This window comes from Dissoconium aciculare (assembly GCF_010015565.1).
Source record: "Dissoconium aciculare CBS 342.82 unplaced genomic scaffold K489scaffold_7, whole genome shotgun sequence".
Classification (NCBI taxonomy): Eukaryota; Fungi; Ascomycota; class Dothideomycetes; order Mycosphaerellales; family Dissoconiaceae; genus Dissoconium; species Dissoconium aciculare.
The window spans coordinates 1,481,776-1,503,749 of NW_022984957.1; the positions used below are offsets into that span (position 1 = coordinate 1,481,776).

Below are 21,974 nucleotides of genomic sequence, written 5' to 3' on the forward strand. Positions count from 1 at the left end.
AGGGGCAAGGGGGAAGGCGGCGAGGTTCTTGCCAAGACTTTGCGAAATTCCATCCTGAGTTGTCCACATTGCGGCAGGAGACTCCCGACCGTAGGGGCAAAACTCCGCCCTTGCTTTGTATCGCACGGATTTTGCCTCGCGTGTCGCCTGCACTTGCTGTCTTGTGTTGTATCCAGGAAAATACCGTGACAGTGCTGGACTTTACCTTGCTGTATTACCGTACTAGAGGGTCTTGTGTGATTAAACTGTGATTGACTGTGACTGCTGCTGCTGCTGTTGCTGTTCTTGACGCCGCCGCCGCTGTGTGCTGTCCCTGACCAAAAAAGTTACGCCGCCCCCCCCAGCTTTCTCTCACACCGCGATAATTCCCACATACGTACATAGCCCGTGGAATTTCCTCTCCCGTCTTCTTCCTCCCTTGATTCTTCCGTTCATCAACACAAGTCAAAGAAGTTCGACAAGCAAACCTCCCTCCCAAATCCCTTTCACCACCTGGATCTTGGCCACGTAGCTAGCCTAACCCAACTCTCCGTGAGTCATCTCCTGCGATGCTGCTCCTCTCAAGCGCTGCCGCTTCCATGGGTCTTTGTCATCTTCGCGCGCAGATCGACATCCTGTGACGCGCGCGGAATGGCAATCACCACACATCTCATGATGTCGTTCCATTTCGATCGCTAGGGAAATCCCGACTGACCTCGTCATCTTCAGCTCGTCAAGTCAACTCCACCAATTTTTTTCTTCGGCGGACACAAGACGTTCTAGTCTACCCTCAAGCTCCACACGAAGTACTTCTCGTCCAATCGAAAGTACTCCCATCCCACTCCATCTTAGCAGTACGCTTCGTGTCATCAACTTCACCGCAACAACATGTCTACCGACGCCGTCACCAACCAGTTGGCCAATGCCACCTTGAATGAGTCGAGCACCGGCGCTGCGGGCAGCGCTGGCCCTACCGACGCTGTCCTTGCCAGCGCCGCCGAGGGTCGCCGTCTCTACATCGGAAACCTCGCATACGCCACCACTGAGGGAGAGTTGAAGGATTTCTTCAAGGACTACCTTGTGTAAGTGCGATCGTCATGATCATCCGGAAAAGAGAGGACGCTTGGAGGAGTTGGATGACTGATGGCATCGATAGTGAGACAACCTCCATCCCCACCAACCCGCGCACCACCCGCCCGGTTGGATACGCCTTTGTTGACGTGTCCACCCCGTCCGAGGCCGAGCGTGCCATCAACGACCTCAACGGCAAGACCATCCTCGACCGTAAGGTTTCCGTCCAGCTCGCGCGCAAGCCTGAGCCCGCTGCGCCCGCCGCCTCTGCTGCTGTCAACAACGAGAACGCCGAGGGTGAAGAGGGCGGTGCCCGTCGCCGTCAGTCCACTCGTGGCCGTGGCCGCGGCCGTGGCGGCCGTTCCGGCCGTGCTGGTCGCAACGCCAAGAAGGCCGATGGAGAAGAGGCCGTGCCTGCCGAGGGCGACGCTGCCGCTCCTTTGGCTAACACCACCAACGAGGCTGAGGTCCCCGAGGCTGCTGCTCCCCGCCCACCGCGCAAGCAGCGCGGTCCCCCAGAGGACGGTGTCCCCAGCAAGACCAAGATCATGGTCGCCAACCTTCCCTACGACCTCGGCGAGGAGAAGGTACGTCTTTCCAGCAGCGAGTCCTTGTGAAAAGCGATTGATGTGCTGACCGTATTTTCTAGCTCCTCGAGATCTTCAAGGACTACTCGCCCACCGCCGCCAAGATCGCCCTTCGCCCCATCCCCAAGTTCATGGTTCGCAAGCTTCAAGCCCGCAACGAGCCTCGCAAGGGCCGTGGCTTCGGCTTTGTCACGCTCTCTAGCGAGGAGCTGCAGCAGAAGGCATGCGATGAGATGAACGGCCGTGAGATCGAGGGTCGTGAGATCGCCGTCAAGGTCGCCATCGACAGCCCTGGCAAGGAGGACGAGGACCCGAGCACCGCCGTTGAGCCTACCTTGGCCGCCGAGGGCGCCGCCGAGACCGAGGCCCCTGCCGCCACCGCCGCATAAATGGTCGCGATGACTTTTGGAAGGAGGTGACGGATGAGCGTTGCAGATCGACTGGTCTCTCGACGACGGTGTTGCGCGCCATTTCTTTTTTTTTTCTAATCTGTTAGCGGAAGACGATTTGGCGCGCGCTCCACGGGATGGGCTAGTGTAGACGTGTCTTCGGACTCTCGACCTGCAGTTGTCTTCTCCCACCCCCGTTTGCCATTCTGCCGACATTGGAGAGAGCAATGTCAAGAATCAGACCCCCAAAAACAATATAAAAATCACGAACAGCGATTACGACGATAACCATATCAGGAATTGTATTATGATCACGTCGAGACGAATGCTTTCTCCTTTCTCATTTTGGTCGGATGTGACTTAGTTCTGCCGTAGTTTCGTGCACCTCCTGTTTGGAATGCGTTAGAGTTCCCGTCTGACATGGTCTCGGAAATATTCGACGAGTCGCATCTCTATATCCGTCATTGTAAGGTTTGAAGATCGGTTTGGACAATGAGATGTGACATCGTGAACGAATCATGAAATTGCAGCAATCGACCGGCATATAGCTCGGGACGAAGCAGCTCAAGCTTAATTAACTCATGAGCACCTGGGCAGAGAAGGAGCATGTGAAGAGTAGAACAGGGCGAAGCCGAATGCGCCGACCTCGCGCGCGTCCCACCCATTAACCAATGCTTTTCTGGCCCGCCAGCCCGCCAGCCATCATCACAGCCGAACGTTTGAACCTACCTATGCCGAAGTCGAAATCCTTCCCTACATCATTGGATCTGTCTTTTCGCTTGTCGACATTCTTCTCCGACAACCACCACCTCTACCACCACGACTTGCGCTGCTGATTACGGGTTCACGAGGAGGATAGTTTTTGATCGCCGACGACGAGATGTCGGGTTTGAGGATCCTTGTGCCGGTCAAGCGGGTCATTGACTATGCGGTATGTTGATTCACGCTTTGTTGGGGTTCCCTTGGAGGCTGTTGTTTTTTGGGGTCTGAATTGGCGATCGATCCTGGAACATGTTGTGTCGGAGGTGGTTCTCGCCATCAAAATTCACGCTGACTCTCCCCTCTTCTTCCCACCCAGGTCAAACCACGAGTGAACAAAGCCGGCACCGGCGTCGAGACCAACGTCAAACACTCCATGAACCCCTTCGACGAGCTCTCCATCGAAGAAGCCGTCCGGATCCGCGAGAACAAAACCAAAACCAACCCGGCCGTCGACGACATCCTCGCCTTCTCCGCCGGGCCCAGTAAATCCCAGGACATCCTCCGGACCGCGCTCGCCATGGGCGCCGACCGCGCCATCCACGTCGTCGAGGAGAAGACCGAGCTCGAACCCCTCACCATCGCCAAGCTCCTCGCCGCCGTCACCAAGCAGGAGGACCGCAACCTCGTCATCCTTGGCAAGCAGTCCATCGACGACGACAGCGGCCAGACGGGCCAGATGCTCGCCGGCCTCCTCGGCTGGCCGCAGGCGACCCAGGCGAGCAAGGTGGAGATCTCCTCGGACGGCAAATCCGCCACCGTCACCCGCGAAGTCGACGGCGGCGTCGAGACGCTCAAATCCCCGCTCCCCATGGTCGTCACGACCGACCTGCGCCTCAACGAGCCCCGCTACGCCACCCTGCCCAGCATCATGAAGGCGAAGAAGAAGCCGCTGGAAAAGAAGACGCTGGCGGACTACGGCGTCGACGGCGCGCTGCGGCTGAAGACGCTCAAGGTCGCCGAACCCCCGGCGCGACAGGGCGGTGGCAAGGTCGAGGATGTGGACGGGTTGATCGCGAAGCTGAAGGAGCTGGGCGCGATTTGAAACCCGCGGACGACCAAGAGGAGGAGCGCACGAGGACCGAGGATGGCATTGTGACGAATGTGTGAGGATACCACCCACTACCCACTGCTGCTGCTATTACTACTGCTATCTTTGTATGTATATTTGCATGAAAAAACGACCCGGTTTTGCTATAGGACAAGCCCAAACATTACAGACTCATGGATATGGATATAGATGAAGCATTTATTGAAGACTTTCCCTGACACGCAGAGTTGTTTCCATATGTCCATTTGAGATATGCTCGCGTGACAGGAGGTTTGTGCTGGAGGATCAGGAATTAGCAGTGCAGTGCATTGCGCGAGTAAGTCTCGTTGGCTAGGACACAAGCGAGCGTGGAAAGATACATTGTAGAACAGACTTCCAGGTATTACGAACGTGACTTGTGGTACTTGTTTTGTGGTATAATTCTGATAGATGTTGGCAACGACTCGATTACCTTCATTGTTATCACCTAGGTCTTCAGGCCGCTTCGTGGAAATCATGGATGTCGATAGATTGGCGTGGATATTCCTGGGCAGGGCCAAAGCTTCGAGACCAACGTCATCTCACGATCCGACCTGTCGCATGCTGCAAACCATCGCTCCCTCTCCTCCTGCCGGGAATTATACAAGTACATAAGAATACGCCCGTTCGCATCGCATCGACAAGGGACCCGGCCGCAACTTTCACTAGACAAGACTTTCGAGCAGAAGACGGCCTTTGTGATTTCCATGTCAGCATTTCAGCCTATTCGTTATTGGAAACACCCGTGTATTCCAGGGTGCTTCACGTTCGCCTCGAAGTCATCATGTAGCAGCTTCACAGCAAGCCGCATCAGCGCAGGTTCAACCTTTGCGCGCACATTCACGACTACACGGCCTCGAATACCCTGGAGAAACATCCACCAATCCGCTCAAAAGCGTACATATCAAAGGCCGTTTCAATACCAGCGATTCCAGCAGAGAGGCCCGGGTATTTTTCGTCGATGGGCTGCTCGGCCAACCTTCTACTACGAAGTTGGCGGCATCGCGGCCGCAGGAACCGGAGTCTACATCTACAACCTCGACACCGTTCCCGTCTCCGGACGTCGACGCTTCAACGTCGTCCCCGCGGACTGGGAGGCCGAGATGGGCCTTCAGCTCTATGAAGGCACCCTCCGCCAGTTCGAAGGGCAAATCCTCTCGCGCCATCGCCCCGAACATCGCCTGGTCAAACGCGTCCTCGACCGTCTGATCCCCCACTCCGGCCTCGCCGCCGACGGCCCCACCGCCTGGGAAGTTCACGTCATCGACGACCCGCGCCAACTCAACGCCTTCGTGATCCCGGGCAACAAGGTCTTCGTGTTCACGGGGATTCTGGGGATCTGCGAGACGGAAGACGGGCTCGCCGCCGTGCTCGGCCACGAAATCGCCCACAACGTCGCCCACCACTCCGCTGAGCGCATCTCTCAACTCGTCCTGCTCGCGCCCTTCTTCATCCCGCTCTGGATCGGCCTGACGGGCGCCCTCGGCTACGACTTCGGAATCACCCGCTTCATCCTGAACTACGCCTTCCAGCTGCCCGGCTCCCGCGCCGCCGAGGCCGAGGCCGATTACATCGGGCTCCTGATGATGGCCTCCAGCTGCTATAACCCCGCCGCCGCGCTGCGGCTGTGGCAGCGGATGGAGATGGCGGAGCGGGAGCGCGGAGGAGGGGCCCCGCCGGAGTTCCTCAGCACGCATCCCAGTAACCATAATCGTATTGATAAGATTCGCGAGTGGATGGCGGAGGCGGAGGGGAAGCGTGATGAGAATAACTGCGGGATGATGGGGAGTTATGGTAAGTTCCTTGCCGGCGGATGTGAATTGATATGATGAATTCTGTGGGCTTTCGGCATGACTGACTTGGTGATTTCTTTCGGTACAGCGAGGGACTTTCGAAGATCTTTCAATTCGACGCGATAGTTCGGGAAGGGAAAATCCCCTGTTAGGAAAAATCATCGTCTCCACTCTGCAACGAAGGTCTCCTCTCTGAAACCATTCCTGGGCCACCGGAATGAGCGCGCCAGGGGATTTCGCTGTCAGTACTGTCAAGGACAAGGGATACCGATAGACAGTCACGCCAGCAAACAAGGCTGAACCGTACGCTCTCCTTCGACCTTAACAATCTCCACTCCGGCACGACCTCAGTCTCGACACGCGGACGGCATTCGATCTTCACTCCTCTTAGTTACAGCGCCGGCTCTTTCCCGCAACGGCCTGATGCATGTCGTCCCATGCACACAGAATGGGACCACGTGTTTCCGCACTGCATACCGGAACTCCCAAGACTCAGACGATCGAGGTCACGATCTTTGTAGATCTCATGGCGTCATCGTCCCAAGATTATTTCAAATTGTCGAGACGGGACTTTGCACGAAGCTATTCGATCATGGTCACTCACAGCTTCGTATCTCAAAGCGGAGAGCACTGCATGGTCTGCTCGTCAGGCGACATCTTGTGGTTCAGCCTCACATGGCCGGATCAGGGGCTTTAAGGACAGCATCCACGACCGAAAGCTCTCCTGCGATGATGCACATCGACGAGGCCTGGAAAGGTCGGCATCAGGGCCTTGGCGGTATTACACAGTTCGCTTGTGGTTCGAGGTTTCTCTTTATCAAGCCTAATGACGCTGTGGCCTGTGGGGTCTTTCGGGGACGACTGCATTGCCTGTTGGGACGAAACACCACGGACCATGACCACAAAAGCTCACACATCGGGTGTTCGTCTAGCTTGCACCTGAGGAATAGTAAATGCAAAAGTGGCAATACTCCTCCGATGGGGTAGAAATCCTGTTTGCGAGCGATCTCCCGGGAATCTCACGGACTTTGGCGGTGTATGAGCCAATGGTCATACCCTCATTCAGGCCCGTGAAAGGTCGAATTTCCAAAGAACACGCAGACTGGTCAGAGCGAGCTTCGGCCACGTCAGCATTGGGCATCCTTCTTGTCTTACGTTCCGCCAAGAAGACCGCGTGGAAAGTGGTGCCTGCGCAAGACTACACGTGCTGTCCAGGGCGATCATGCTCTCGTCGCAGGATCTGGACGAAGCTTCTGCGGGCATGCTCTGCTCAAGATTACATCCGACCATGCATCCGGTTGGAGCGTCAGCATTGGGGGGCCGAACCATTGAGGCCGAACTGACCTTCCACTGCTTGCCGATCCTGCTGGATGATCGAGGTGCTTACGAGCAAGGCTTAGACCCAGCTTATGTTTCGAGTTGAACAGCACATGCTCGATTCGAATAGGCTTTACTTTATAATATGACCTGCTGCACTGGACAAACCTAAGACGACACATGCACTGACCAGCAATTTCCCGCGTTCGATATTATGACACTATGTTCAACCCAAAATCGTTCGCACCTACCTCGGTGGCAGCCTCTTCATGCACAGCGATGGCACCATAACTGTAACCCCACATCCGTCAATGTCAGTTTTCTTCAATGTCATGTGTGCATCATTGGGCATTTGTGAACCCTGTGGTCGAATTCACGAACTAATCCGACCAAGTACAGCGGTACTTGAATGTCGTGCCACGGCTACACGACCATATTGGGCACAACAACATCCTGACCTCTGCAAGCTTACTGCTCCACAGCATATTCTTGAGACGACATGGAAGCAAGCTGACGTCTGCATTGGGCGATGGAGCTGACCGTGGATGGCCGATGTCCGAAGCAAGTACATCCTCTGCGATGATTTCGAACATCATCATCATCATCCGATGCGGAGACAAGAATAAACATAAAAGGCTGGACCTACGGCAGAGCGGACTCGTTCTTCTCCCGTCCGGACCTCAAGCTCTCCCTCGTTTCCTTGCAGCCCCCTTCAATCTTCTCGAACAGCTTCCACGCAAGTCCTGTTGATCATTTGCTTGGAAGTGCCATTGCAACTCTGCACTCACCTACTCATTCATCATGGATAACAACCGCTTGTTCTTGAGCATTATGCTCGCCTCCTCGGTTGCTGCTTCCCCGTGGCAAACCAGTGATTGGAATGGCTATGGTTCGCCTCCGTCCTGGGTCACTGCTTCCAAGACGCAAGGAGGCCCACAAGGTGGCCCGTACGGCGGCTGGGGCCCGAACGGCGGCTGGAGCTCCTACTGGACCTGCAAGGCCTCTACTGTGACCGAGACGACCTTCTCGACCGTTGCAGGTCCCGGGTTTACCTCAGTGGTGACACTTCCCGAATCTACCACCACTGTCTTCTCGCCCAGAGAGACTGTGTCGGACTGCACCATTGACCGGCCTGGCCCACCGCCAGTCACCATCACGGTGATTCCATCTCCTGGAGGTCCGCCAAGCTGCACTGATGTCGGACCCATCCGCCCGCCCCAGACAGTCACCGAGCAGGGACCACCCGTCACCGTCACCGTCACCGATGAGAGACCTGGCAGCACCGTCTCCGACTGCACTTGGTACAGGCCCACGCCTCCAGTCGTGACTATCACATTCGACAGACCTGGTGATGTCGTCACCGTCACCAAGCCAGCTGAGACGATCAGGGACTGCACCGTCTATGGCCCTGGAGGTCCCGGAGGTCCCGGCGGCCCAGGAGGTCCGACGATCACCGTCTACGCTCCCAAGGAGACCGTCACCGTCGAGAAGCCCGCCGAGACCATCTCAAGCTGCACCATCGACAGCCCCGTCCTCCCACCCAAGACCGTCACCGAGTACAAGCCCGAGGTCACCGTCACCGTCGAGAAACCCGAAGTCACCGTCACCAAGTGCGACAACAACTCTCCTCCGTTCCCGCCGACTACTCTCACCGTGTACGAGAATGGCCCAACCGTCACCATCGACCGTCCCGCCGTCACCATCACTAGCTGCGATATCGGAGGCCCTGGTCAGCCACCCAAGACTATCACCGAGACTGCCCCATGCGAGACCAATGGCCCTGTCTATGGAGCTTCCCCTTCCGACAAGGGCTCAAACCCAACCGGCAATGGCCCAGCTCCATATGATAACGGTCCAGCTCCGACTGAAAAGGGACCAAGCCCGACTGACAAGGGCCCAGGCTCGAACGACAACGGCCCATACCCAACCGATAAGGGCTCCGACGGCTACGACAACAGCAGCAAGTCGGACCAGGGGCCGAGCAGCTATGCTACTCCCAGTCCCCCGGGCTACTACTAGGAGAAGCCATCGAATCGCGGGTTACCAGGTCGCGCTGCTTTGGCAAACACTCTGCTAGTAGTCAATCGGGTATAACAAGGTGGATTTTACCAGGTCGGGTGGAAAATCATAGGACTCTGTGCAGGCATTTCTGAGGTAATGGAACAAACATGCGGAGGTTTCGGTGGCACGGTAGCAAGTTCCAAAAAAACAAAAAGTGGTCTCGTCATTTCATGTATACAATCAATTTTCATTTCTCTGAGTTTGCCGTTTCAGCACTGTTGATGCATTGAATCGTCGTACCATATGAGATCAAAAGAGCATTTGTAAGTTTGATGCATGATTTGATGTGCAATTGGTTATGTGGTATCGTCATGTCCAGGCGTCGCCTCGGCCGTTTCCGATGGGCGGAGATGTTGAGCACGTGACCCTAGCGTCCGATCGACCCTTTGCTATCTAGAACCGTCCATGATGCTGTCTCACAGTCATTGCGCTCATCACCGGCCTGGCCGCCACGGCGCATGAGTTGATGTCCTTACAGTCCGATCCACGTTTCCAATACACTCCTTAGGCACATTTTCCTTGTCCATTCGCTATTGAAGGTCATTTCTCCCTTGAATATCGTGGGGAGGGTTTCGGGGTGCCACGTCGAGCGCCACGCTCTCAAGATGGCTTCATTATCCAGGACGTCTTCGTCGGCTGTCGCGAATGTCAACGCCGCGGCGTCGAAGTTGTCTCAACGTCTGGGATCATCAGCGAGGAGAGATTTGTCGACCGTCGCCACTCGATCGATATCGCAGAGGTCGAATGCATTCAGAACACCCTCGACACTACATCACGACTCGGTTTTCGCATCACCAATCTCGTTTTCGAGATGTACTCCTTCCCGCCAACAGCGGAGTGACTACTCTGTTGCTTCAGCGATTGCTCCATCCCTATATCGGCCCTCTGCCGTAGAACGACGATCGGCTGCCTCATCACTCGACTCCCGAGCAACGGCCGCTACAACCTTTCTCGGCCTCAATCAGCGACGAACACTCTTCCGATCTCCATGGGGCGCAAATAGTAACACAAACCACTTGGCCAATCTCGAACAGGTAGCGAACAACAATCCCGGAAGCGCCACTGCGCAAAATGCATTCTATCAAGCACTTCTCCGCCAGAACATGCCCCATATCATCGTCGAGCGCCACTCAACCGGTCAATATGCTTCCAATCCAGCCGTAGAAGCTGCGTATGCTCGTGCTTTGGAGCAAAGTGGTGGTCAAGAGCTTGGTCGTATCGGATCTACCAATTTTGGACCATCGTCGAACGGACAAGGTGGGCAATTGAGCAGCGAGCAGCTCCAGGCTATTGGTCAGGCTGTCGCGGCCAAGAGTCGAGGATCTGGCGTCGCTACTGCTCGCAGTGGGACAGGCGGCAAGAATGAGCCTCTCTATGTGGTCGTCGAAGAGAGCTGGCGAACCACTCTGTTTGCCATCTTCAGGACCGCGCTTTTCTACCTGTTTGCGCTCTACATCTTCACGGTCATCATCACATTCGGCATGGAGATGTTCACTCCGCTGCGGAAGCTTGGCGGTGCATCAGGTGCGAATGAAGCCAAACCGGAATTGCAAAAGACTCGTTTCAGTGACGTTCACGGATGCGACGAGGCAAAGGAAGATCTACAGGAGTTGGTTGATTTCCTCAAGAACCCCGACTCTTTCAGCACGTTGGGAGGTAAACTCCCCAAGGGTGTCCTGCTGGTCGGCCCTCCCGGTACCGGAAAGACCCTGCTTGCCCGAGCCGTCGCTGGTGAAGCCGGTGTGCCCTTTTTCTACATGTCTGGCTCTGAGTTTGACGAGATGTACGTCGGCGTCGGAGCCAAGCGCGTACGAGAACTGTTCGCCGCTGCCCGTGCGAAATCGCCATCCATCATTTTCATTGACGAACTCGACGCCGTTGGAGGAAAGCGAAATGAGCGCGACCCTGGCTACGCCAAGCAAACACTGAACCAACTTCTGACTGAACTCGATGGCTTCGACCAGACGACTGGAATCGTCCTGATTGGCGCAACGAATCTCCCGCAGGCGCTGGATAAGGCTCTGGTTCGACCTGGACGCTTCGATCGCAATGTCTCTGTCCCGCTTCCTGACGTTCGAGGCCGAATTGCAATTCTCAAGCATCATCTCGAGAAGGTCAAGACTGACGCTTCGGTGGACCCAGCGATCATCGCTCGCGGTTGCCCGGGTTTCTCTGGTGCCGAGCTGGAAAACGTCGTGAACCAAGCTGCAGTGCATGCATCGAAAAACAAGTCGACCAAGATCACCGAGGCGGATCTATCATGGGCCAAGGACAAAGTTCTCATGGGCGCCGAAAGGCGAAGTGCAGTCATTCAGGCCAAGGATAAGCTCATGACGGCGTATCACGAGGGTGGTCACGCACTCGTCGGAATGCTTACTGCTGGCAACGACCCGCTGTACAAGGCCACGATCATGCCTCGTGGACAGGCGCTCGGAGTGACACACTTCTTACCCGAACTCGACCGAGTCAGCATGTCCAAGAAAGAATTGGAGGCACGCATTGACATGGCAATGGGAGGGAAAATGGCTGAAGAGCTAATTTACGGATCCGATAATGTGACAACGGGTGCGAGCAGCGATATCACGAATGCCACCAACACTGCCTACCACATGGTCACACAGGCAGGTATGTCCGCCACGTTAGGCAACGTCGATCTGGCGAGCGACTACGAAAGGCTCTCAAGCGAGACGAAGCAGAAGATCGAGGACGAAGTGCGCAGATTAGTCGAAGAGGGCCGAGCTCGAGCCTTGAAGCTGCTAACGGACAACCGCGCCGCTCTCGAACGTCTGGCGATTGCCCTCGTGGAGTACGAGACGCTTGACAGAGAGGAGATGGAAAAGATCGTGCGTGGCGAACAGCTTGTTGGCAAAATCAAGGCCGACCCCAATGCTATGATCAAGTTGCCGGACAGCGCGCCGCCACCTCCTGATATTTCGGCGCCTCCTGGACCGATCAGTTTGCCTGGCATCACCACTGGATCCTCGAAGAACGTGGAGTCGTGAGCTCTTGGCCGACCCGATCATGGATTGATTCCAGTATACGTCGGCCTCACGAATCCTAGCGATTCAGTGGTCGTCAATCACCTCAAGGAGATACGTCTGTCCTCGGCGCCTCTAGAGTCGCAACGCCCTCATCGACAACCGGTGAGAAAGACAAATAAAAGGACGTCGTGCCGAGAAGCAGGGATCACCCGTTCGCTTCAGACACGCCGTCCAATGGAGTCTGGCAACTGCGGAGAGGGCGCAATCGAGGAGTATCCCTCCAACCCACCGTTTCAACTCCTCAACTCTGTACCAAAATGGTATAACATCAGCGAAAAATCCAATTAGCGAATTCTTTGCGTAGATCAAATTCAGACTTCAAATTTCAATAGTCTCTAAGTCCATTTTATTGTCTTCCTTCACGTAGGTGTTTTTGTCATTCGTCGTGAGTAGATGATTGCGGGTTGCAATCCTGCAAGCGGTGCGATCGAATCGATGGGACTCAATTGGTGTGACTCACGCAGTAATTTGTTCCAGACTTCGATCGGCCAGGCAGACTAACTTTACTGCCTGTGTGTGCCTGGTGAGCTGCCTGAAAGATTCACAAGCAGCAACCACGTCGGCCAGTGATTGGTTGACGGCCCGCACCCGTGCGGTTGTCCCAGCCCACAAATGTTCCGCGAAAGCGGCTTCTAGGAGCTATGGAATGACACGCTGCGCATCTTCCTCCAGCATACCAGCATCGCGTGTGCTTTGCGTGAAATATATTTGATCGCATCGAGCGTTGTCTCCGCGCCCCTTCTCTCTATCACCTTCTTCACAGCAATCGCGCCGAATCGTCCGACGGGATCGACTGACGGTCCATTTCCAAGTCAATTCACGATTGCGAAAATTTCTACTCCAGCAATGACGCGCTCTTGACGGGTCTGTAAGTGCTTCACCGCAGCGCGTATCTATCGATCTGCCATCCAAACGACAACGCCTTGAATCAAGAGAAGCTTAGAGTCCACCTCGTTGCGGCCATCGAAGTGCTTCAGAAAGAACAAATGACCGACTGACACGCGTTTTGCGCAGCTTCTCTCATTACCGCCCCCTCGATAAATCTCCGACCAGATATCAAATCGATCAAAGCGCATGCGAGCGCATTTTCTCTAGTCCAAATAGGCGTCTGCGACGTCAACCACAGGCACCATGTCTTTCTACAATAACAACAACTCGACCGGATTTGGTAGCGGAGGTGGATTCGGCTCCAGCACGAACACCGGGTTTGGCGCCAACAACAATGCGTCCACAAGCGGCTCCATCTTCGGCGGTGGTAACACGGCAACATCGGGTGGATTTGGCTCAGCAGGAGGAGGATTTGGTTCAACGAACAATTCTCCTTTCGGTGCGAAGCCGTCGGGCTTCGGCGCACCAGCGGCCACTGGTGGAGGACTCTTCGGAAGTAACACCAATACCAACACCAACACCACTGGAGGATTCGGGAGCGGAACTGGCTTTGGAGGTACCACTACCGCGAGCTCGGGATTCGGAAGCTCTTCAAACACTGGCGGTGGTAAGTACAGCATCACAACCATTCACGATACATATGTCGTTCCGGGAACTGATTTTGCATAGGACTTTTCGGCGCCAACCGACCTGCTACCACCGGTTTTGGGTCAACCAACAACAACACTGGAGGCTCAATCTTCGGCAGCAGCACCAACAACAACACAACCGGCTTCGGAAGCACAACCGCTCAGACGAACACCGGCTTCGGTGCAACGAACAACACCACTACAGGGTTTGGTTCCACGAGCAACAACACAACAGGCGGATTCGGTGGATTCGGAGCTGGTCAAGCCGCAACCACGAATGGCACGGCAGGAACCCCTTTCCAACCTCTGACTGAAAAGGACGCCCAGGCCGGCCAGACCATCGCCTATCAATCCATCGTCTGCTTACCTCAGTACAAAGCCAAGACTTTCGAAGAGTTGCGTCTAGAAGATTATGCGCAGGGTCGCAAGTATGGTAACAACAACGGTCAAGCAGGCGGCTTTGGTGCCAGCACCGGATTCGGAGGCACGAGCGCTTTTGGTGCGAGCAACAACAACACTCAATCGACAGGCACTGGCTTTGGTGCTACCAACAACACGGCGACCGCCAACACCGGATTTGGCGGATTCGGAGCCAACACTGCTAACAATACCGCGACGAGCGGCTTTGGTAATTCCGGGGGATCGCTTTTTGGCCAAAACAAGCCAGCGGGATCCGTGTTTGGCCAATCGACCACTACACCGGCTGCTGGTGGCTTCGGTGCCACCAACACCGCGAGCACCGGCGGGTTCGGTGCATCAGGCGGTTTCGGGGGCGGCTTCGGTGCCAGCAACAACACCGCCACCCCAAGTCTCTTCGGCAGCAATAACAACAATGCTGCAGCCCAACCTGCTTCAGGACTCAGCGGGTTTGGTGCGAACAACACAAACACCGGCGGCTTCGGCAACACGAACAACACTACTACAAGCTTGTTCGGCAACAACAACAATGCCGCAGCACCCACAACTACCAGCTTGTTCGGCAACAACAACAATAACCAGCAGCAGCAACCTGCCTCCGGATTTGGCGCCAACACAGGAAGTAGTCTGTTTGGCAATCAGAACAAGCCTGCAACAGGACTTTTCGGTAACACTACCAACAACACGGCCACCGCCGGCACAAGCCTGTTCGGCGCAAACACACAACAGCAGCAGCAGCAACAGGCACAACCAAATGGTGGACTGTTCGGAGCCGGAGCCGCCACTACAGGTGGACTGTTTGGAAACAATCAGCAACAAAACAAGCCAGCGGGGTCTTTGTTCGGCAGCAGCACTACCGCTACTGGCGGAGGCGGCTTGTTCGGCAACAATAATGCCCAGCCTCAACAGCAAGGCTCGAGTCTTTTCGGCAACACCAACAATAACAATGGCGGATCTCTGTTCGGCCAGCAACAAAACAAGCCTGCCGGAGGTCTCTTCGGCAACACAAACAACACCGCCACTGCCAATGGAGGTTCCTCTCTGTTTGGAAACAACCAACAACAACAGCCTAACAATGGCAGCTCGCTATTTGGCAACAGCATGACGCAGTCCACTCAAAACCAACAGAACAACAGCTCCCTGTTTGGCCTCGGGCAGAGTGGCAACCAGACCCCTCAGTCGAACCAGCTCCACGCCAGTCTGACCATCGCTCCGTACGGTAATGAGCAGCTTTTCGGATCGCTCGGCGCTTCGGCCACCCCTGTTGGTCCCCTCGCTACGCCTTTGACGGGAGCAAAGCCTGCTCAGTCCAAGACTCCGAGCTTGCTTTCGAGCTCCAGACTCAACTCTCCCGTTTACACCCCTCGTGGTTCCTTCAGCCGGGGTGGAACATACTCGTATGCCACACCTAGCTCATCCTTCTCGAGCAGCCTCACACCTGGCGCGAGCAGCCTCTTGAAGCCCAGCGGCAGCATCGGCAGCAATCTTAGCAGTAGACTTGCCAAGAGCATCAGCATGCAGAACTTGCGGGGCGACAGCTCGACTCCCCGCGAGGGCGAGAGCTTGCTGCGCCCGGTGCCGGGAAGTGCATCGAGCAGGTTCTTGGCGACTGGTAGCATGCGTAAGCTCAACATCGACAGAAGCTTGCGCATTGACTTGTTCAGCCCTCCATCCGAATCCAGATCGCACGATTCTTCGGATTCCTCCCTCAAGAAGAAGGTGAGCTTCGACAACTCCGCTGCAAAGGAGACTCCCGAGCCAAGCGCATCCAATGCTCTGGTTCGCACAGAGGACGCGGACGAGGATCAACCCACTCCAACTTTGTTCCGTGCTACAGCCAAGCCTCGCCCGCAGACCAATGGTGCTCCTGAAATGCAACAGACAAATGGTTCGGCGAGCCTCGCGCCCGTTCAAGAAGGTGTCCAGACAAGCCGGGCCAGCACCCCTCGCCACTCAAGCTCTGCTGATAATGCCGACGCGGTCGAGATCGGTGAATACTGGTCCAAGCCGTCCATCAAGGAGTTGAAGAGCATGTCCCGCGCTCAGCTCTCACAGGTGTCCAAGTTTGTGGTTGGAAGGGCAGGTACCGGCCGTATCGAGTTCAGCACTTGCGACCTAACCGACACCGAGCTCGACGACATTCCAGGACGTATCGTCAAGCTAGAATACCGATCGGCGACTGTCTATCCCACTACGATCGTCAAGCCACCCCGCGGAAAGGGCTTGAATGTTCCCAGTACAATCTACCTCGAGAACGTGCTGCCGAAGAACCCTTCTAACAGAAAGGCCATCATGATTGGCAAGCAGCCGAACTTGGACCGCTTTGTTCAGACGTTGAAGAGCGTGACAAACACCACGCTCAAGAGCTTCGATGAGAAGACTGGCTTCTGGATCTTCACTGTCGAGCATTTCACGACCTACGGATTCGAGGAGGATGATGACACCGAAGTGACAGCCAGCAATCTGCAGCAAGAATCCAGCCTTCTGAGCGACGTGCCTACCACGCCGTCAGGAGAGGACGAGATGATGCAGAGCATCGATGCCGGCGCAGGATCGGCCGACCTTGACGACACATTCGAGTTCAAGATCCGCAGACGACCACAAGCACCTGGCCCAAGGGTTCCAGGCAATTTCGATGAGGAGGATGATGTCGATGTCGAGTATGAGTATGATGACCCACCCTCAGACGACGTCATGGATGAACAAGATGGCACGATGGCTGACGGCTTCGATGAAGATCCTTTTATGGTTCAAGCCGGCGGCGCCGTGCGCCAACCATCCCCCGGCGCGTATGAGCGTTATGAGCAAAGCATGCTCGCCGAGTCTGGTCCCATCGACGAGGCCATCGAGGAGATGCCTGGCTCTTTCGGCGAGACCCAGCCCAAGGGTCTTCGGTCCATTCTGAAGCCGACTGCTGCGCCCTTGAGCGCCTTCGCGTCACCTGAGAAGCTCGTGGCCGAATCCTGGGAAGATCAACTTCAGCGGACTATCAGCCCGCAGAAGCGTGATCGTCAGAAGCTGCGTGATGGACAGCCCGACCTTCTTGCCGGCGACGCATTCGGACAGAGCACATTCAAGCAAAGCTTATTCGAGCAAAGCTATCTAGGTCAGAAGAGCGCCCAGCGAATGGCCTCGAAACCGATCGACGACATCAAACTTGGTCATAGCCAAGCTTTCCGCAACTCGATGGATTTGATCAACTCGCTGTGGGCAGACAACAGCACGAGCAATGCAAGGACCACGGCGGCCGCCAAGGGTCTCGAGGTATGATATCATTTCGCGCACGATCATCTTCATGCCCCATCCCTTGCTTTTAATGATACTGTAAGAGGAGGACACATGTTGGTTATTCACGAATTTTGGAAAGAAAGGATGAAACACTGTTTAGTCAAGCGTACCGCAACCACATCGCCAGTGCCTCATTGGTACCAACCCTGCACTTTATGTAGATACCCCCTTCCCAAGCCCGAAATCACCATTCCTCCTTCCCAGTCAAACCTTCTATCGAAAACCACAAAAAAGTACATAGCTGAAAAATCAAATTCTTAACAGAACACATACGCGAAGACTCGCCTGTCTGCATCACAAATCCTCGACGGTCCCGAAGCTGCCTTTCACGACTCCTGGAAGCCTTCTTTTGCGCACAACGGCACCTTCGTCTACGGCATCCCCGGATCCGCTCCGCCGATCTCAGGCGAGATGACGCAGGCCATCAAGCCGTTGGTCGGCGAGCACACTGACATCCGCTTCGCCCGCTGGCAAACCACCGTCGCCGGCGTCAGCGGCGGTGCGCTCGCCGTGCAGAAGAGCGCCACCCAGATCGAGCTGGTGGACGACTTCCCTCGCGCGAGCATTCTGCCCGACACGCAATTCCATGCTTTCCTCTCGGACGACGGTGAGGAGTCCCGCGTGGGCGCGGAAGTTTGGCGCTTGGCCTCCGTCCTGTTCGACCCCATCGCCACCGCATGGAATGGCCGCGTGGCGCTCGATGGCATGGACGATGGGCTCATCGCGCGATTCGAAGAGCGCTTGCGCCTCGACGCACTGAGGGACTACTGGACGAACATGCTCAAGCCGGCGGTTGTGGAAAAGGCCCGGATGGCTCGCGGCGCGGAAGAACTGGCGCTCCATCTGCTCACGGTGAACAATGTCGTTGGCGCCTGCGAGGCTTTGGCCGAGGCTAAGAACATCCGCCTTGCGACCCTCGTCGCTCAACTCCCCCTGCAGGACGAAGCTCGCGACACGATGAAGAGGCAGGTGGAGGTCTGGCGGGAGAGGAACGATTGGGCGGAGATGACCGATTCGATCCGGGCGATCTACAGCATTCTCGCCGGCGACTTCTGTACCGTCAAGGGCAGTGGGAAGGCCGCGGAGGATCGTGCGGCAGAGTTCTGCATCGCTGAGCGGTACGGCTGGGAGTGGAAGCAAAGCTTTGCCCTGCGCCTGTTCTATGGTGGATCCACCGCGTGTGGCGATGCCGTAGACGCATACCTCGTGGACTTGAGCAACGGCAAGGAAAAGGTCACCCCTCGTCCAAGCTGGGATGTCGCCGCCAAAGCCGACAATGCCGACCGCGAGGATGTCCTCCTTGGCCTTCTTCGACTCCTTGCGAGCACCCGCGCCGATCTCGAGGCTCTATTTGACGCCAAGAATATCACCGGGACGTACACCGACAACCGCCTCGCCTTCCAACTGGCCGTCATGTTCGACGTCAAAGGTTACCGCCTCAGCGAGGACAAATTCGACCAGATCGCGCTGGACTTCGCCACCGATCTCGAGGCCGCCTCTCGCCACCCCAGCAAGGAAGACAGCGACGAAGACTGCCTCGTCACCGCCGCTTGGGTCCTCCTCCACCTCCGCGACCGCCACTCGCGGGAGGAAGCGCTCAACGCGCTCATGCTGCGCAACGGCGGCGTCATCCCGGAGCCCAACCCCGCCGACAAGACCAACCTCTTCACCCTCCTCGCCCACGACCTCTCCGTGCCCTCCCCGCTGCTCTGGCGCGCCAAAGCCCAACACGAGCACGCCCTGCGCGACCGCAACGCCGCGCTCGAAGCCCTCTGGCTGCTCCGCGCGGACCGGCTCGACGACGCCCACGCCGTGCTCGTCGAGACCGTCGGCCCGGACGCCGTCATCGAGGAGGACTACGCCGACCTGGAATTCCTCCTCGAGGCCTTCGGCGAGAGCCCCGCGGGCCGCAAGCCGGACGGGTGGCAACACGGCGGCGCCGTCTACGAGGCTTTCGTCAGACTCGCGCACCTCGGCAAGAAGGACCGCGAGGGCCGCAAGGGCGCCGACACCCGCGACATCCTGGGCAAGCGGCTGGCGCTCATGGAGGAGGACGGGGCTGCGATCCAGCGGGGGCTGAGGGCGAAGGTGGCGCTGGCGGAGATGAAGAGGGTGCTGCGGGAGGAGGTCCTGGGGCGGGACATCCATGCGATGAACAGCGGGAGTGGGTTTGCTGCTCGCGGTGGTGGTGGTGGGTTTGAGGGCCGGGCGGAGAGCGGGCAGAGCGTTTTCCGGATGTATTCTGCTGCTCTTGGGGTTGTGGTTTGAATTCAGCCCTGTTTGAATAGTGGGGCTGTGTGCTCTGTTTGTATCATTAAGACTTTGTGCTTCATCTTTCCCGTTCTGCTCTGGTCGTCCGTGCTCTTTTCTCTCTTCCATGATGGGTTTTCTTTCGCCGCAGAATGAGAGCCGTGATTCTCATCTTGGTCCTCTGTCATTCTATTCTGGTCTTCTCTGCGATATCTCTGTTCCGGCTATTTCTTCTCCCTGCCGCTTCTCAAGTCGGAGAATTTCTCACGTTTGCTCGCAAGTTGGGGTATCTACCGAGAAGGCTGTGATGATGATATCTGTTGGATGAGGATCCGTTTCAAACCCAAGGCCTCTGTGAGCTTTGGATCTCCCGTGAAGAGGGAAGAGGGCGCGTTCAAATTCACGAGCCATCGACCGAAAGCGTACAGATCGTCTCCGGCGTGCGCAGCGCCGCATCCTCCTCATTCGTATACCACCCGCCATCGACCAGATCCTGTTCCGTTCGTTTCCAGTAGTCCAATCGTCCAGGGAGTTTGAGATCGAGATCCCCCAGTCTCGCTTCAATGGTCGAGTCCCCCTCGCTGGTCCCTCCCTCTACGCCATCATCGGCACGTTTGCTGCCGCCGGCGGCGTAGTTCTCGTCATCGCTTCCGTCATCGCTGCCTTGTTCGCCGTTCCTTCGCACGTAAAGCGTACAGTCCCGCAAGGTCATCGCTTTGCAGAGACTTTTGATCGCGGTTTCGCTCTCTACGCCCAGGACGCCGGCCTCGTCGAAGTCGACTTGACACTCGCGTAGCTCCCGTAGTAGAGGCTGTGCGTCCACCGCCAGGTATTCGCGGAGTTTGCGATCGGCTGTGATTTGGGCGAACGCATGTCGCCGAATCGTTATATCGCCGTGGATGAGCGCCAATGGGCAGATTTCCTGCGCGTCGGAGGCTGTCCTCTCGCGTTTTGCGGCGCGGTAGGCGCGGAGCGCGCAGGTCCTGCATCGGCGGGAGTTGGTCGGGGCATTGGGGGACTGATGTAGCCATTTCGGTTTGAGCTGAACGAGGGTCTGGCCAGGCGCCGTGGTCATGTCGGTTATCAGCTGGCCAGCCATGTCGCTGTCTGGCAGAAGATCCGTCAGGCGGTGGAGCGGTCTCGTGGAGGGTTGCATGTGCGCGAGGCCATTGTTGAGCGCGGCGACGACGCTGTGGTCGACGCGGACGAGCTCGGCGATGATGATGTGCTCGACAGGGAAGAGGTTGCCGAAGTTGCGTCGAAAAGTCTGGAGCTGCTCGTCGGCAGGGAGGACGTGTGGGAGGCTTTTAGGCAAACGAAGGAGCTTTCCGCGGAGACGTGAAGGCAGGTCGAGAGGATCACTGGCGGGCCGTAGGGTGAAGATAAAGTTGGCGCCGCCTTCGTCGAGATATTCGATTATGCATTTTCGCCATTCGGCAGCGAGAGGTTGATGCTCTCCATGATCGTTGTTTTCGATGATGAAGTACGGTGGGTACGCACCGACATAGGAGACCTTGACAAACATCACGAGTCGTGTGGGATTACTTGATAGAGAGGTAGAAGACGACGCTTGTGGCGATATACAGGCCATCTTGATGGTTTTGTTATGAGCATCGAGCCCATGATCGACACGACGGGTACAGTTGCATCACCGTCTCAACCTTGCCTCGATGACGAGCGCGGAAATCTTGTCACGACCGCCGTCGTCATGACCGCATAATCAAGAGGACTCGGGGAGACCGGTCTAGATTTCGCCGACGTCTCCAGAGCAGGCGACCGAGAAACAACCAGTCGGTAAACACAGCCGGCCGAAAGTCGTCGGTGGTCGATGTGCGGGTAAAGTGACGTTGACTGCAGTGGGTGGAAGCAATCGAAGAGCGTAGTGCGCAATCTATTGAGAGACGTCACCGAGAGGCCCAGGATGTGCTTGGGTGGAGTTAGTCAAAGTTGATCCTACCGTACATGAAGTTCACAGAGACATCTGAATCTTCACAATACGTGCAGATCTGTCGCTGGAGGAGAGAATCACGATGGTGCCCTTGTGGCATGTACTCGGCCCCCGGGCATGGCTCCGCTCCACCATTGAGAGAGAAATGCAAATGCAGGCGGTTCATGCCCCTCTACGTAATTCTTAGTCATCATTCGGCACAGCCCTGGAGTATGACTATTATATACCTACCTAGGTACCTAGGTAGGTAGGTACACTATGGAAGGCCGTGCATGATGCAGGTGGAGTGGAAGAGACGAGACGACCCAGACAGAAATGGCGTCGGGCAGAAACGGCCACCGCGTCATCGTCAGGTGGGAGAAGGAGAAAAAGTCCGCAGACGAGACAGGACCCAAATTGCAGATATGTATATATGTATGTGTGCTTGCTAGTGAGTACGTGAGTACCTAGGTAGGTAGGTATACACGGACATACGTACACACTACGTA

The 21,974-nt window shown here is 56.4% G+C and overlaps 8 protein-coding genes across 8 annotated transcripts; 7 read left to right on the forward strand and 1 right to left on the reverse strand.

The window, feature by feature from the left end:
• The first annotated feature begins 506 nt into the window (after positions 1–506).
• Positions 507–2,490, forward strand: K489DRAFT_381204 (RNA-binding domain-containing protein). Its single transcript, XM_033605061.1, has 4 exons — positions 507–531; positions 709–1,061; positions 1,136–1,637; positions 1,700–2,490. Exons 2-4 carry the CDS (start codon positions 868–870, stop codon positions 2,024–2,026), a joined length of 1,023 nt encoding a protein of 340 aa, XP_033459478.1. The 5' UTR covers positions 507–531; positions 709–867; the 3' UTR covers positions 2,027–2,490.
• A 260-nt stretch (positions 2,491–2,750) lies between these two features.
• K489DRAFT_381205 (electron transfer flavo protein, beta subunit) lies at positions 2,751–3,861 on the forward strand. The gene is made up of 2 exons (XM_033605062.1): positions 2,751–2,957; positions 3,105–3,861. Exons 1-2 carry the CDS (start codon positions 2,907–2,909, stop codon positions 3,828–3,830), a joined length of 777 nt encoding a protein of 258 aa, XP_033459479.1. The 5' UTR covers positions 2,751–2,906; the 3' UTR covers positions 3,831–3,861.
• A 700-nt stretch (positions 3,862–4,561) lies between these two features.
• K489DRAFT_389287 (uncharacterized protein) lies at positions 4,562–7,108 on the forward strand (the record flags this gene model as incomplete). Its single annotated transcript, XM_033606494.1, has 3 exons — positions 4,562–4,611; positions 4,645–5,648; positions 7,095–7,108. 3 exons carry the CDS (start codon positions 4,562–4,564, stop codon positions 7,106–7,108), a joined length of 1,068 nt encoding a protein of 355 aa, XP_033459480.1.
• Positions 7,085–7,949, forward strand: K489DRAFT_243635 (uncharacterized protein). The gene is made up of 2 exons (XM_033599894.1): positions 7,085–7,277; positions 7,364–7,949. The coding sequence occupies exons 1-2, from the start codon at positions 7,179–7,181 to the stop codon at positions 7,712–7,714; spliced, it is 450 nt and encodes a 149-aa protein (XP_033459481.1). The 5' UTR covers positions 7,085–7,178; the 3' UTR covers positions 7,715–7,949.
• K489DRAFT_243657 (uncharacterized protein) lies at positions 7,497–9,285 on the forward strand. The gene has a single exon (XM_033599895.1). It carries the CDS (start codon positions 7,766–7,768, stop codon positions 8,981–8,983), a length of 1,218 nt encoding a protein of 405 aa, XP_033459482.1. The 5' UTR covers positions 7,497–7,765; the 3' UTR covers positions 8,984–9,285.
• A 175-nt stretch (positions 9,286–9,460) lies between these two features.
• K489DRAFT_381209 (ATP-dependent metallopeptidase Hfl) lies at positions 9,461–12,304 on the forward strand. The gene has a single exon (XM_033605063.1). It carries the CDS (start codon positions 9,631–9,633, stop codon positions 12,025–12,027), a length of 2,397 nt encoding a protein of 798 aa, XP_033459483.1. The 5' UTR covers positions 9,461–9,630; the 3' UTR covers positions 12,028–12,304.
• Positions 12,305–12,835: 531 nt separating this feature from the next.
• K489DRAFT_432254 (uncharacterized protein) lies at positions 12,836–20,011 on the forward strand. The gene is made up of 3 exons (XM_033608475.1): positions 12,836–13,561; positions 13,624–17,264; positions 17,553–20,011. Exons 1-3 carry the CDS (start codon positions 13,198–13,200, stop codon positions 19,554–19,556), a joined length of 6,009 nt encoding a protein of 2,002 aa, XP_033459484.1. The 5' UTR covers positions 12,836–13,197; the 3' UTR covers positions 19,557–20,011.
• K489DRAFT_243765 (uncharacterized protein) lies at positions 19,748–21,547 on the reverse strand. The gene is made up of 2 exons (XM_033599896.1): positions 21,518–21,547; positions 19,748–21,464 (listed from the first exon to the last, which is right to left on the reverse strand). Exon 2 carries the CDS (start codon positions 21,127–21,129, stop codon positions 19,939–19,941), a length of 1,191 nt encoding a protein of 396 aa, XP_033459485.1. The 5' UTR covers positions 21,130–21,464; positions 21,518–21,547; the 3' UTR covers positions 19,748–19,938.
• Positions 21,548–21,974: the final 427 nt, after the last annotated feature.

Coding starts and splice junctions, on each gene's coding strand:
- K489DRAFT_381204 (XM_033605061.1), top strand. CDS start 868: ATGTCTACCGACGCCGTCACCAACCAGTTGGCCAATGCCACCTTGAAT. Junction 1,062..1,135: donor TTCTTCAAGGACTACCTTGT/GTAAGTGCGATC, acceptor TGGCATCGATAG/TGAGACAACCTCCATCCCCA. Junction 1,638..1,699: donor ACGACCTCGGCGAGGAGAAG/GTACGTCTTTCC, acceptor CGTATTTTCTAG/CTCCTCGAGATCTTCAAGGA.
- K489DRAFT_381205 (XM_033605062.1), top strand. CDS start 2,907: ATGTCGGGTTTGAGGATCCTTGTGCCGGTCAAGCGGGTCATTGACTAT. Junction 2,958..3,104: donor AGCGGGTCATTGACTATGCG/GTATGTTGATTC, acceptor CTTCCCACCCAG/GTCAAACCACGAGTGAACAA.
- K489DRAFT_243635 (XM_033599894.1), top strand. CDS start 7,179: ATGACACTATGTTCAACCCAAAATCGTTCGCACCTACCTCGGTGGCAG. Junction 7,278..7,363: donor GTAACCCCACATCCGTCAAT/GTCAGTTTTCTT, acceptor GACCAAGTACAG/CGGTACTTGAATGTCGTGCC.
- K489DRAFT_243657 (XM_033599895.1), top strand. CDS start 7,766: ATGGATAACAACCGCTTGTTCTTGAGCATTATGCTCGCCTCCTCGGTT.
- K489DRAFT_381209 (XM_033605063.1), top strand. CDS start 9,631: ATGGCTTCATTATCCAGGACGTCTTCGTCGGCTGTCGCGAATGTCAAC.
- K489DRAFT_432254 (XM_033608475.1), top strand. CDS start 13,198: ATGTCTTTCTACAATAACAACAACTCGACCGGATTTGGTAGCGGAGGT. Junction 13,562..13,623: donor CTCTTCAAACACTGGCGGTG/GTAAGTACAGCA, acceptor GATTTTGCATAG/GACTTTTCGGCGCCAACCGA. Junction 17,265..17,552: donor CGGCCGCCAAGGGTCTCGAG/GTATGATATCAT, acceptor AATTCTTAACAG/AACACATACGCGAAGACTCG.
- K489DRAFT_243765 (XM_033599896.1), bottom strand. CDS start 21,129: ATGGCCTGTATATCGCCACAAGCGTCGTCTTCTACCTCTCTATCAAGT.